We start from the raw sequence: 14,736 nt of genomic DNA, 5'->3' as shown, positions 1-14,736 counted from the left end.
AGAGGTATTATAAGTCTCTTGTTTATTTCGACATTCTCCTTATTAAAAATACAAGTTGCCACTGTTAGGCTCTATACAGTGTGAAGTGTGGTTCATCCGGAGGACGTCGTCCCATCATGGAACACAGCCGTAGAACTAAGGTAACCCACTGTGACCCGGAGCTGGGATCAGAACTGCATATTCATGCGCAATGGGCCAGGGTGTGTACTGATTGTGCCTTAATGACCTCGCGCCACCTTGTTACAGAAGCAACACGGTAAAGCAAAGACAAGAGCATAATCAGCAGTTGGAGAGAGACAACACAGGCTGTGGTCAAACAGAGAGGGAAATCGATCCATTACCAGAGACGCCAGATCGAGTCACAAAGTCGATACATGACCGCTTAGTAACGTAAAGCATGAATGCAGCTGCTCACTGCCATGAAACCCAGCCATAAAGCTCCCTGTGCAAAGTTTTGTGCTTATGTTAATCCCAGAGGAGGTTTGGAATCTGTCGTTATCGAGTCAACAGGGCATTAGCAACTTAAGTGCTATGTGCTTTGCTCTGTAATGTCACATGGTCTGCTTCATTATGTCCGAGCTGTCGTGGTTCCTAAATGTGTCCACTTTTCAATATTATTACTCATAGTTGATTATTTAGGAGGGAAGCAATGTCATGAACTGTTTTATACAATTGTGGTAATGGGACTGAATCAAAAGCTGAATTCAATGATTAAAACATGTGCCCCAATACTTTTTAACAATATAGTATATTCTATGGTCAAAATGATTATCCAGCAGATAATGATTAATGATTAAAGAGAAACACAGAGGTATCCTCTTATCTGACCTGATCAGTCTTTAATTAAAAAAGCCATCATGAATGTAAGTAACTGGCTACAAAAAAGTGACTCTCTAAAGTAAAAAGGCAAGAAAGCCTTGGAAGTGGTCAGAAATTTGTATTACGTTTTAGGGGTACAGGATCATGGATAATGCAGATCCGGAGCTGGAGATTAGTTGGAGAGCCTGAGTGTCTTCTCATATTGGGCCTGGTTTCTATCTTTTTATCCAAACTGAACATCCATTTGCCTTATATATATTCCCAACATCACAATTACCTAGTAAGTTGTTGTGCGTGTTTGGGAGCTCAGGGCTAAAGCTATAAAATCTCACTGACACAAGAAGAGTGTGTGTTACATGTGATCAGGTCAGCGTGTGAACTTATTGTTTCCTTGGCCACAAATAAGGACTGTATTAGCTGTTCTTTTACTTCTCCCTTGCGCCGAATGTCTTACATGTGCGTCACACGTAGCCCATTCCATACACTTCAGATGGTGGCTGCGTTATACAGCCAACATTAGCCCTCCACAGTAATGACTTCAGCTAGCTTTACTCGCTGTTGTTGTAAACCACTTAAATCCTGTGGTCAATCTGACAGCGGCATTTAGGCTATGTGCACACATGTGGAATTACATTCCGCGGGAAATATGCGAGAAATCCGCATTTTAAATTCCCGCGTATTTCCCGCATAAAAACTAGTGATTTGCAAGCGTAATTAGCTTGCAGAATACTAGCATTTTTCAAGCTATCTGTAGCATCGCTTGGAAAACGGAGACAGGTTGGTCACACTCGTCAAATAGTGTTTGACGAGTGTGACCAACTTTTTACTATTGAGGCTGCCTACGCAGCATCAGTAGTAAAAAGACAAAGTTAAAAATAAAAAAAAAAATAGGTATTAGACCTACCGGTAATGATGTTTCCAGGAGTCCATCCTGACAGCACCATGGAGGACGTCCTCCTCCTCCTTACAGGGACAGGAAACACACGAGAGGTTAAAGGTCACGTCCCACCCCCTCTTCCTCAGTGATTTGACAAGTACCGCAAGGTGAATGATGCTAATAACAGTTTAATGAAATAATCATATTACAGCATATGACATAACATAATACAACATAGTATAACATAACAGGGAGGGAACTACCCGTGCTGTCAGGATGGACTCCTGGAAACATCATTACCGGTAGGTCTAATACCTATTTTCCAGGACGTCCACCTGACAGCACCATGGAGAGTACCAAAGCACCTCCTCAGGGTGGGATTACCGCCTGGAGAACTTTTCTCCCGAAAGCGGTCTGCTGACCAGCCAGCACGTCAAGCTTATAGTGCTTGCAGAATGTATTTAGATTGGCCCAGGTTGCTGCTCTACAGATTTGGTCAACCGAGGCCCCCGCCCGTTCCGCCCATGAGGCTGATACCGCCCTTGTAGAGTGGGCTTTTATGGACCCTGGCGGGCTAACGCCTTCGGCTTGGTAGGCGTCAGAGATTACCGAGGTAATCCAGCGCGCGATAGACGCCTTAGAGGCTTTCTTCCCCTTATTTTTACCCCCAAAGAGGATGAACAAGTTTGGGTCGATGCGCCAGCTATTGGTGGCTTCTAGATAGTCTAGCACCGCGCGCCTCACGTCCAGCGAGTGAAGGCGCTGTTCTTTTTTATTACGGGGATTGTCGCAGAACGATGGTAACACTACCTCCTGGTTTAGATTCTTTGAGGAGACTACCTTCGGGGTAAATGCCGGGTCTAACCTTAGGATTATACTATCCTCTCTTATCTGTAAATATGGGTCCTTAGTGGACAGGGCCTGGATCTCCCCTATTCTTTTGGCCGTGGTAATGGCTACTAGGAAGGCCGTTTTACGGGTAAGGGCAGAGATGGTTATTTTCTCGTCTAGAGCATAGGGGTCTGTACAGAGAAACCTGAGAACCAGGCCCAGGTCCCAAGGCGGGGTGAGCTGCCTAATCGTGGGGCGCAGGCGCTGCGTGGCTTTTATAAATCTTATTACCCAGGGATGTGAAGCTAGCTGGTAGTCGAAGAAGGCGCTTAAGGCTGAAATCTGGACCTTTAGAGTACTAGGTTTAAGGCCTTTATTAAAACCTGCCTGCAAAAAACTTAGTATGCTAGGGAGGTCAGGGCTGCCTGCCACGAGATCGGACCTGCCGCCTTCCAGACAGAATCTTTTCCATATCCTTCTATAGATTGCGGATGTCACTGGTTTCCTACTGGCCAGTAGGGTGGATATGACCTGGTCCGACAGTCCTTTTGACTTCAGGATGTCCCTCTCAGGATCCAAGCCGATAGATGAAGTCTTGCTGGGTTTGGATGGTAGATCGGGCCCTGGTGGATGATGTCCTTCCACAGGGGTAGCTCGACTGGATTTCCGACTGCCATGGCTCCTAGAAGGGGAAACCAGCTTCTCTTTGGCCAGTATGGAGCGATCAGCATCACTCGCGCGTGGTCCTCGCGTATCTTCCTGAGCACTGCCGGTATGAGGGCCAGTGGCGGGAATGCGTAGGAGAGGGATTCTCCCCAGGTCTGACTCAGGGCATCCACACCCTCTGGGTGGTCCGTCGGATTCAGGGAATAGAACCTGGGGACTTTTGAATTCTTTCGGCTTGCGAAGAGATCTATGCTGGGGGTCCCCCAACGCTGACAGAGATGGTTGAAGATCTCTTCGTTCAGTTCCCATTCCGTCGAGCGGATCCGTTGTCTGCTCAAGTAGTCTGCTACTTCGTTTTGGGAACCCTCTAGGTGTACCGCGGTCACTGATTGGACTGTTCTTTCTGCCCAAGCGAATATTTTTTCCGCTAGGTCCTGTAGTGGTTGATGTCTGGGCCCTCCCTGGTGCTTCAGGAATGCCACTGTCGTCATATTGTCGGATAGAATACGGACGTGACGATTCACTAGTATCGACCGGTTCCGCCGTAGCGCTTCCCAGACCGCGTAGAGTTCTCTGAAATTGGAGGATCTGGTCTTGATGTCTACTGGCCATTTCCCCTGGAAGATTCTCCCTTCTATGTGGGCTCCCCAGCCCCACACACTGGCGTCCGTGGTGACTACCACGTATGGAGAGGCTGTCCAAAGTACGCCCACCTGAAGGTTTCTGGACCGTGTCCACCACCGAAGGGACTCTCTTACTTGTTCTGGCAGCCTTAGGGGTCTGTCTAGCGAGGCCTGACTTCTGTCCCACCTCGCAAGGATCTCTTTCTGCAGTGGTCTTGAGTGGAATTGTGCCCATCGGACGCACTGGATGCAGGCCGTCATGAGGCCCAGGACCTCCATCGCCTCTCTTATGGAGCACTGACGTCTCAGCAGGTTTCTGGTTCTGGTCTGAATAATCTTCTGCTTCTGTTCGGGTAGCCAGGATATTCTGTCGGTTGAGTCTAGGAGGACCCCGAGAAATATTTTCCTGGTTTCTGGCCTGATGTTCGACTTCTCCCAATTGATCACCCATCCAAGGAACTCCATTACCGTAGTCGCTCGGTTTCTGTCGCGAACAAGCGCTTCCCTGGATCTTGCCACTAGTAAGAAGTCGTCTAGATAGGGTATGATCACAATACCCTGATCTCTCAGGTAGGCCACTACTTCTCCCACCAGCTTTGTAAAGATTCTGGGAGCGGAGGCCAACCCGAATGGAAGACACTGAAACTGGAAGTGGCAGGTCCGGGCTGGTAAACTGACCGCAAACCTTAGCAGCCTCTGGGATGAAGGATGGATAGGGACCTGGTAGTAGGCCTTCTTTAGGTCTAGGGTGCACATGACGGCGTCCCGATCTATCAGCAGGGTTGCGGATCGGACCGATTCCATCCGGAATCTCTTGTACCTGACCCAGGCATTCAGTGGTTTCAGGTTTATGATGGTACGGGCCTCGCCGGACGGCTTTGTGATCGAGAACAGGGACGAATAGTGCCCTTTCCCTCTTTCTGACGGGGGAACTGGTACTATGACCTTTGATTTTACCATGTCCTGAAGATCCGTCCACATTGCGGAGTCTTCCAGGACGACGGTGGGGGTAATATATCTTTCGGGGGGAGGCGAATAAAGTTCTATGTTGTAGCCTTTCGCGATGGTCTTGAGAACCCACTGATTGTGGGTAACTCGGGACCAGTTTGTTGCGAAGTGGCGAAGTCTCCCCCCAATGCCTATGGCGTCATTGCCTCCCTGATCTAGAGGTTGATGAGAATGGGGGACCTCTGTCCCTTCCGGTCTGGCTGAAGGAGCCTTTATAGGAGCCTCTTCTGGACCTTGCCCGACCCTTGAACTCGGTCTGCCTCCTAGGAAAGGGGCCTCTCCGAAAGGGCTGGGGCCGCCTGGGTTTTTCCTCCGGGAATCCCTTCTTTTTATCGGACACCGACTCTAGAATGTTATCTAGGGCTGGCCCGAATACCCTCAGGCCCGAGAAGGGGATGGCGCATAACCTAGTTTTTGAAGCGTTGTCCCCTGACCAGGATTTGAGCCAGACTGCTCTTCGGGCCGCGTTGGAGAGGGAGCTGTTTCTGGCTGCAAATCTTACCGATTCGGCCGATGTATCGGATAGGAACGCCGTAGCCGATTTCATGAGCGGAAGGGATGCTAGGATGTCTGATCTAGGGGTCTTGTTGGTTAGATGCTCTTCCAACTGCCCCATCCACAAAAACATAGATCTGGCCACCGAGGTGGCTGCTATGTTAGCCCTAATAAGAGCCGCCGACGTCTCCCACGCTCTTTTAAGTAAGACATCTGCTTTCCTATCCATCGGGTCTCGAAGACCTGATGAGTCCTCGAATGGGATAGCCGTCTTTTTGGTAACTTTAGCAACTGGGACGTCTATTTTAGGAATTTCCTCCCATGCCCGGGTTTCCTCAGGATCAAAAGGCAGTCTGCTTCTAAAGTCTCGGGAGAGTGTCAGTCGACGCTCTGCCTCCTTCCACTCCTCCTGGACCATCGTTTTGATGTGTTCACTTACAGGGAACACTACCTGTCTCCGGGCCACCAGTCCTCCGAACATTAAGTCCTGTCTGGACTGTGGTTTAGGGACCTCCTCTATCTGCATAGTATCTCTGACTGCTTGGACCAACCCGTCTGTGTCCTCCAGTCTGAATAGGTATTTCCTGCTCTGATCCTGTCTATCCCCCCGGATCTCGCCTTCTTCTCCCTGATCCGAATCCCGGAATTCGGACTCCTCACTAGGGCTTTCTTCCGACTCTGGGTCCGCTTCCCACCTTGGACGTTTGCGACTCGGCCCTGGGCTGGGAGACTGACGCCGTGCGAGGCTGGATGTAGAGGCCCGAACTTCCTCCCTTATCAGCGATCTCATTTCGGCTAGGAGGGATGGCTGTTCCTCGCCTACGACCCTTGAGGTACAGGGTCCGCATAGGGTCTTGTTATATGCGTCTGGCAGCTTTACCCTGCATACTGGGCACTTGACCGATTTGGAGGTGGCCTTTGCCGGGTCCTTCGTCCCCGAGGGGGATTCTGTCGGGGCTCCCCTCTCCTAATAATACAGAAGGGGCACCTATTCAGATCTGGGTTGGGGTAATGGGCGGGGGAGGGTGGTCTGCGCTATGCGCACTTACCCCTCCACCTGCTGGAGCGACCCCTTCCATCCTGGCGTAGTCACCGAAGCTTTCTCCCTGGTTCTCCAGAAGCGCGCTCTGCCTTAGGAGCACGCGATGTGGACCCCCCAGGCGAGCGGTCTGTGGTTCAGTGGCGAGTCTCGATAGCGAGCGCTGTCTGGCCTTCAGGGGCGAGCGCTCAGTGGCTGTCAGAAGCGCGCGCCAGGATTCAGGGGGCGGCGTCTGACGTCACCGGATGTGACGCGCGGCCTCTCGCGCTAGGCCGCCTCCCCCACTTCCTGTTCTGCGCGCGACTATGGCGGCCTCCTCTGTCCTGCGCCGTGGGGAGCCGACCCCCATCTGTCAGCGTCAGACTGCCGCTTCGGCCTCTTTGCCTGCAGTGGCGGACTGCGGGGGCCTCGTTCCTGCCTCCCAGTGCCGCTGCGCCGGTCGCCCGTCGGTGCCCGCCTCGCCTGCAGCCTGCGGGGAGCCGACCATCACCTGCCATGCGGTGAGTCCTTGGAGCCGAGAGCCTCCCATAGGGAGGAACGGTTCCCTCCAGGAGCGTCGTCCTGCTCCTGGCCTTTGGGGCAGAGGGACTCCCCCCTGGAGAGTTTCGGCCCCGGGACCTCTTGACAGGGGAAGGCTTGGACTGGCCGTACGATCCCCTGAGCCCCTCCAGTAGCTTCTCGTGTGTCCCTCCGTGCAGGGACAGGAAAAACACTGAGGAAGAGGGGGTGGGACGTGACCTTTAACCTCTCGTGTGTTTCCTGTCCCTGTAAGGAGGAGGAGGACGTCCTCCATGGTGCTGTCAGGTGGACGTCCTGGAAAATTGTGTTTTTCTCACCTTCCGGCATCCCGCACAGCGTTCCCGATCATCGCGATGCTCCCAGCAAGTCCCGTTCCCAGGGATACTTTGCGACAATGACCTTTGATGATGTCGCGATCTCGCGAGACTGCTACGGTATCATGAGACCGCGTCGTCATCAAAGGTCATTGTCGCAAGGCATCGCTGGGAACGGGAGTTGCTGGAGCATCGCTGAGGCCTGCTGACAATGTGAGGACCGCTGGAAGGTGAGAATAACATTATTTTTTATTTTAATTTTTTTTTTTTTTAACAGGGATATGGTACCCAGAGTCTGGAGGAGAATCTGCTCTCCTCCAGACCCTGGGTACCATCCGCAAATGTTCCGCTTACTTTTCGCATGGTGGGCACAGCCACATGCGGAAAGTAAGCAGAACAATGCATTCCTGGTGTGTGTGTATTGTCCCGCGATTTCGCACAAAGAATGAACATGCTGTGTATTTTTCCGCGATGCAATTCCGCCGCGGAAAAATACGCATTAGCACAGCATGTGCGGAATACCATAGGATTGCATGGGATGCTTTTTTGTGCGTTTTCAAGGCAAAATCGTGCATTTAAAAACGCAGCAAAAACGCAACAAAGAGCAACGTGTGAACTCAGCCTTAAGGCGTACAATCTTGTTGTTGTGAGGTTTTGGACGCCCATTGCACCCATGACAGTGAAAGTGATATGTAATTTTGTTGCCATGGCAAAATTACACATTGCGTTCACATCAATCGCAAAATTGCAGAATTACTGCTAAAGAAAACTATGTATTGGCACACACAATATTAGCCCTCAAGTAGGTCTTTTGCCAGACAAGTATTACATTTATGGCTCTCCCAATAGGGTAACACTAAATAAATATAAATAAAACGACTTAACGTTGGCATTGGCATATTGTGTGGATTCACAGAATAAGGTAGTCACTGCATTTGCGCAAAATATAGAGTAAAAAACAGCAGAATGTTTTTTGTTCCCCTTATTATTTTCCATAAAGATTTAAGTTACCGTACTTTTCGGACTATAAGACGCACCCCAAATTTTCAGAAGGAAAACAGGGGGGGAAAAAAAGGTGTCAAATGGGGGTCTGTCTTAAGGCCCCGTCCCACATAGCGAGGTCGCTAGCGAGATCGCTGATGTGTCACCGATTTTGTGACGCAACAGCAATCTCACCAGCGATCTCGCTACATGTGACACATAGCGGTGACCGGCGCCCCCGCTGGATATCGCTGATCGTGCTCGAATATCCTGGGCCATTTTTTCATCATAGGCGTCCCGCTGGCCAGAATGCATCGCTGTGTTTGACGCCGACGAGCGACCTAGTTGGCGACGCAGAACTCAGGGACGCAGACAGGAATCGTTCAGAATAGTTGCTGTGTGACAATGCACCAGTGATCCTTACCAGGTCGCATCGTTGTCGAGATCACTGATGCGTCGTTGAAGAGATCTGCCTGTTTGGCAGCTTACTAGCGACCATGTAACGACGCACCAGCGATCCCTACCAGGTAGTATCGTTGTCAGGATTGCTGGTGCGTCGCTATGTGAAACGGGACCCTTACAGTCCGAATTCAGCTTACCAGGGAAGGGATTGTCGCGGGTGGAGGAGTGGTCACAGGGGTCATTCGGTGGTCCAGGCAGGTGCGGTGGCCTCCGGGAAATCCCATCACAGGCTGGTGCGGTGGCAGTGCTCTGTGTTGCAGCAGGGCTCTTTGGGGCAGTAGCGGCTCTCTGTGCTGCGTGGGGGGCTCCGCCGGCATTTCATCAAAGCCCAGAAGCCCCCTTGGCGTCATTGCTGCGACGTGGAGGCCTCCGGAAAGATGGCCGCCGGGGGCGGCACATGATCAGATTCATATCTCGGCCAAGATCTGAATCTGAGCATGCGCCGCCCCCAGCGGCCATCTTTCCTGAGACCCCCGCATCGCAGCAACAGAGCTGTGGGAGCTTCAGAGTTTTTATGAAATACTGGCGGAGCCCCCCACACAGCACAAAGCCCTGCTGCCGCCACATCACAGAGCCCCAACACCACCGCACCACAGAGAACAGCCACCGTCGAATCACAGCCGCACCAGCCTGGGAAGGGAGGTTGCAACAGGACCACCGCCACAGGATTTGTAAGTATATTGAGATCATAAGACGCACCCCTATTTTCCCCAAAAAAATTTTGGGAAAAAAGTGCGTCTAAGGCTAATTTCACACTTGCTTTTTTTTCCAGCGCGTTTTTAGCGCAAAAAAACGCATAGAAAAAACGCATACAAATGCATACAAACGCTGCGTTTTTTTCAAGCATTTTTATGCGCATGCAGGAAAAAAACGCAGCGTTTTTGTGCGTTTGTATGCGTTTTTTGTGCGTTTGCGTTTTTTTACAGATTTTGGAAAAACCCCCCAAAAAAGAAAAACAAACCATTCAACAACACACAAGACCAATGGGACTTCATTGTGGGTGTCGTATGTTAATATATAGACCCTGTCTACAGTATTCTTTACATTTGCTTGATTCTTCTCGTGACCATGGATCTGCGCTGGAAGAGTTTTCACTTCAACTTGGATTTGGACATCGCGATGGCTCAGGCGTATGCAGTTGCTTGCCATGAACAAAGGAAGAGAGAGAGGCAGCGAAGACGGCAGCAGCGGCGTATGTGGATACATCCGATTGTTGAACTCCGGGAGAGCCGTGGGGCATACCACACCCTCTACAGCGAGCTCCAGGCAAACCCGGAGAAATTTACAGATTATATCCGGATGTCCCAAGAAAGTTTCAGGGATTTGCTTGCTCGTGTCCAACAATCCATCCGGAGACAGGGGACACAGCTCCGTCGTGCGATTCCTCCTGAGGAACGGCTACTGGTGACATTACGGTACGTAATATTTAAAAACCAAGGGGTGCGGTCTGATTGCTTTTTTTTTTTAAATTTAATATTCAAAACCTTGGGTAATCAGTTTTCGTGAATGTACTAATATTTTATTTTATAGTGTTTTAAAATAATATACATAAATATTAATTTAACTTCTTTCTCTGTTCACAGATTCCTGGCAACTGGAGAAACCCTATCTTCACTACACTTCCAGTTCCGTATTGGAATCTCTACCTTGTCTGGAATTGTTGCGGAGACCTGCCGGGCTCTATGGAATGTTCTTTGTCCAGAATTTATGCCCCTGCCCACCGCTGAAAAGTGGATGGAAATTGCTGACAAATTCTGGACAGTATGCAATTTCCCCAACTGTTTGGGAGCTGTTGATGGTAAACACATACGGATCATCAAACCCAAAAGAACGGGATCTGAGTACTATAATTACAAAAAGTACTTTTCAATAGTACTCATGGCCATTGCGGATGCCGGATGTATGTTTGTAGCAGTGGACATTGGAGCATTTGGCCGTGGTAATGACTCACAGGCTTTTAAAAACTCAGACATGGGCCGGAGGTTGTATGGCATCCAATTTAATTTCCCTATGCCACGGCCTCTTCCTCACACCGAAGCTCTGCCACTGCCCTTTGTAATGGTTGGCGATGAGGCTTTTCAAATGTGCGGAAACTTACTGAAACCCTACTCCAGCCGGGACTTGGACCACACCAAAAAAATATTTAATTACAGGCTGACCAGGGCCAGAAGAACTGTCGAGTGTGCTTTTGGGATTCTTGTCTCCAGATGGCGAATTCTGGGCACGGCCATTAATCTTAAACTTGAAACAGTCGATGAGGTGGTGAAGGCCTGTGTGGTTCTACATAACTTTGTGATGGCTAAAGAGCACCCGACCTTTGAACTGGACGATGATGCTCCTAACCCATTGCCTGAATTCACTCAGCACCCTCTCAGGTCATCCGTTGAAGTTGGCCAAATGAAGGACCAATTTGCGGCCTACTTTATTTCTGATGTAGGACGGGTGCACTGGCAAGATGAAATGGTGTAAGAATGTTTTTGTTTGTTTATGGTAATAAAAAACCTTATTTGATACCATTACTGAGTGCACTATATTTTTTAAACTCCAATTAAATAAAAAAAACTTCCCATGTATAACTGAAGTTTTTGATGTTCACACACCTGGGCAGGTAAATACACATATGAGTTAAAATGCAGCATTGCTAGTCTGCGTGAAATATATTGGAACGAGCAAAGCTGCAGGCCATGAATCAGGAAACCAATTTTTTTCAAGAGAAAATTGTCCAACTAGTTGAAAAAAAAGTATGTGATTTTTTCAAAACCCAACCCCAATGAAAGTCAATGGGGAATACAAGTCAGCATTGAGTGGATGAATGTAATCAGCTCAATTCCAACTTTTATTTAAAATTGTGGTAGTGTAGAAATAGACAAGTTTCAACAGTTTGTTTTTCATGAAACCAGATTCTAGTTGGTAAAACTAGAGTTATTACACTAGGCCTTGGTATGACTATACTAGTCCGTGTTATTTCACATATGACTATACTAGGCCTTGGGTTGGTTTTTAACATGTATTTACCCATCAGTGTGTGTGAGCGGCGCAAACAACATTAATGAAACTTTGTAATGGTGAACCACAAATGTAAATTTATTTTTAATCACAAAAATAAACAAAAAAATTATTTTTTCCGGCGTTTGGGGGCAGATGGTTTCAATTTGGGGGTGTGCAGGGAATATGCAACACTTGCAGTTGAAGACGGTGTTTGAGGGGAAAGGGCAACAAAACTTGTGGGGGAAGGTAGTCCAGTTAAGGAAATTAAACTAGGAACACTTGGAGGAGAGGAAATCTGTTCAGGTACATTTGTTGTAATGGCATGTCGCCGTAGGCTTGTGTGCCTGGACCGACTTTGGCCCAATGCCCGCCTTGATTGATTTCGCCTTGAACTTGGGGCAAATATTGAGTGTAGGTCCCCCGTCTGCTGGGGTGGCTGCTGCTGCTGCTGAGGTGGCTGCTGCTGCTGAGGTGGCGGCTGCTGCTGCTGAGGTGGCGGCTGCTGCTGCTGAGGTGGCGGCTGCTGCTGCTGCTGAGGTGGCGGCTGCTGCTGCTGCTGAGGTGGCGGCTGCTGCTGAGGTGGCGGCTGCTGCTGAGGTGGCGGCTGCTGCTGAGGTGGCGGCTGCTGCTGAGGTGGCGGCTGCTGCTGAGGTGGCGGCTGCTGCTGAGGTGGCGGCTGCTGCTGAGGTGGCGGCTGCTGCTGAGGTGGCGGCTGCTGCTGAGGTGGCGGCTGCTGCTGAGGTGGCGGCTGCTGCTGAGGTGGCGGCTGCTGCTGAGGTGGCTGCTGCTGCTGAGGTGGCTGCTGCTGCTGAGGTGGCTGCTGCTGCTGAGGTGGCTGCTGCTGCTGAGGTGGCTGCTGCTGCTGAGGTGGCTGCTGCTGCTGAGGTGGCTGCTGCTGCTGCTCTTGGTTGGCAGTGCTCGTCCTTGCAGGAGGACTGGTGGCGGCAGTGATGGTCCAGGTTTGCGGAGTGGTGGTGGCAGGGCTACTACATGTTGTTGTAGCGGCAGGGCTGTTCCATGTTTGCCTAGTGGTGGCTGAGCTCCACGCATGCATGGGAGTGGCGGTGGTGCTCCAGACAGGAGCAGCGCTTGCCATGGTGGTGTCGGTGAAGTGACCAGCTGCACTCAGACTTGTGGTGGTGTAACGGTGGGTGTCCTGGCTTTGAATAGAGGTGTCCGTGCAGTGGTATGCAGCACAAGTCGGTAGTGAGGTGAAGCGAGTCAATGGTGGCACAGGTGGAAATGACACCACTGACTGCTGACCGTACCGATTATGCTGCATAGCCTGCAAGAAAGCATTGTTGCAGGCCTGCAGCACATTCAGCTGTTGCTCAGGACTAAGGTGTTCCGCCATGCCCTTTTCAATCTTACTAAAAAAATGGTGTGCTGGTCTGTTGAGGTCAGCCTCCAGGCGGTCAAGGCGCTGTTCTACAGAATTGAAGCGGTGTTCAAAGTGGTTAAAACCACGTTCCATGAGTGCAAAACCGCTTTCAACTCTGTCGGACAGCGACTTTAGGCTGGAATTAAAGGCCTCGCTCAAATGCATAAACTCGGGCAAGACATTCCTGTCCAAGGCCCTCTGCTGCTGGCGGGTAGTGCCCGCATAACCAGTGGCAGAGACCTGGGACAGGGGAACACCTGATGGCCCAGCTTCCTGGTCACCAGCTGTGTGTGTGGCTGACCTGCAAGGTGCTTCCTGGCTGTCAGATGGCTGGGACGGGTCAGAGGACGTCCGAGGAAGGACCGCTCCAGGGCCAGGTTGCAGGGTGCTGCTCCAGGTGCTGTGGAAGAAAGGAAAATCATTACTACCATGCCTTTACAAGAAGCATCAGCTGTGGATTAGAAAAACACAGATTAATAAAAACCCAAAATTTATAATACTTACGATCTCGTGGCAAGGACCGGTCTTAGGAACTGCAACGCGTGATAGTGACGGTATCTAGTTCTGGTCCGTGACGCAGATCCACTGCGAACCTGGCCCTCAGCACGATCATCACTGTTGAAGCGGTCCTTGATCGAACGCCAACGTGTTCGGACTTTGTCCACTGTTGGGAAAAAAAAAAACAGTGCCGTCAAGGACAACAGTCACTGCGGCACAATATAGCAATACAATACTCAAAGCAGTCACTGTAGAGCCCGATGACACTGTTGGGTTTCCTGCTAGAATATACCTAGCACGAAACCCAACAGTGCCGTCAAGGACAACAGTCACTGCGGCACAATATAGCAATACAATACTCAAAGCAGTCACTGTAGAGCCCGATGACACTGTTGGGTTTCCTGCTAGAATATACCTAGCACGAAACCCAACAGTGCCGTCAAGGACAACAGTCACTGCGGCACAATATAGCAATACAATACTCAAAGCAGTCACTGTAGAGCCCGATGACACTGTTGGGTTTCCTGCTAGAATATACCTAGCACGAAACCCAACAGTGCCGTCAAGGACAACAGTCACTGCGGCACAATACAGAGCAGGGAAATACTCACTAAACGCCTTTTTGGAGGATGCTGTGGCGCTGTCCCAGCCATCCATCAACGCTGCGGCCACCTCATTCCATAGCCGCCGGGTCACCACATTGTCCTTGTACAGCCGGTCACGGCTGTCCCACAACGGCGCACGCTCCTGGACCAGGCTGATGAGCTGCTCATTATCCAGGTAGACTTCTTCATCCCGTTGTGGAACCTAGACAAAACACATTCATTAGACTAATCAAATTTAAATTGAATAAAAAGTTACAAAAAAAAGAAACATAAAAAAGAGTAAAAATAGAAGATAAAAAATAAAGAACATTACAAATCATTTGATACATACATTCCGTATCACCACCGGGACTTGGCTTCGCTGCTCCTGCTCTTCGCCCTCAGTAGTCCCGTCCGCAGATGATGATGATGATGTCTTAAAAAAGTTGAAAAAAACTTGAGATTTGGAGTAGCAGCAGATATACTTACCAGATGCACGAAAATAATCACCTCACGGTCTGCTTGCGCCAATTCCTGCCGCGATGGGGAATATTCGGATTCTGAAGACATACTGCATGTAAAAATAATAAAAATCATTAGTACATACATAATTTAAAAGGACAGGCATATAATGTAATATACTCACATTCT

The 14,736-nt window shown here is 49.9% G+C and overlaps 2 protein-coding genes across 3 annotated transcripts in view; both read right to left on the bottom strand.

Annotated features, from left to right (window-relative positions):
• Positions 1 to 14,736, bottom strand: part of TMTC3 (transmembrane O-mannosyltransferase targeting cadherins 3) — a 177,241-nt gene that overhangs the window by 21,645 nt on the left and 140,860 nt on the right. The gene's annotated exons all lie outside the window — the stretch shown is intronic.
• On the bottom strand, positions 1,358 to 14,427 carry LOC141060632 (uncharacterized). The gene is made up of 4 exons (XM_073556946.1): positions 14,113 to 14,427; positions 13,508 to 13,667; positions 12,303 to 13,403; positions 1,358 to 1,427 (listed from the first exon to the last, which is right to left on the bottom strand). The coding sequence occupies exons 1-4, from the start codon at positions 14,156 to 14,158 to the stop codon at positions 1,358 to 1,360; spliced, it is 1,377 nt and encodes a 458-aa protein (XP_073413047.1). The 5' UTR covers positions 14,159 to 14,427.

The sequence above is a fragment of the Dendrobates tinctorius genome, unplaced genomic scaffold (genome assembly GCF_039654945.1).
Source record: "Dendrobates tinctorius isolate UK_male_01 unplaced genomic scaffold, ASM3965494v1 ptg000241l, whole genome shotgun sequence".
Classification (NCBI taxonomy): domain Eukaryota; kingdom Metazoa; phylum Chordata; class Amphibia; order Anura; family Dendrobatidae; genus Dendrobates; species Dendrobates tinctorius.
This window is presented reverse-complemented; position numbering and strand designations above follow the sequence as displayed.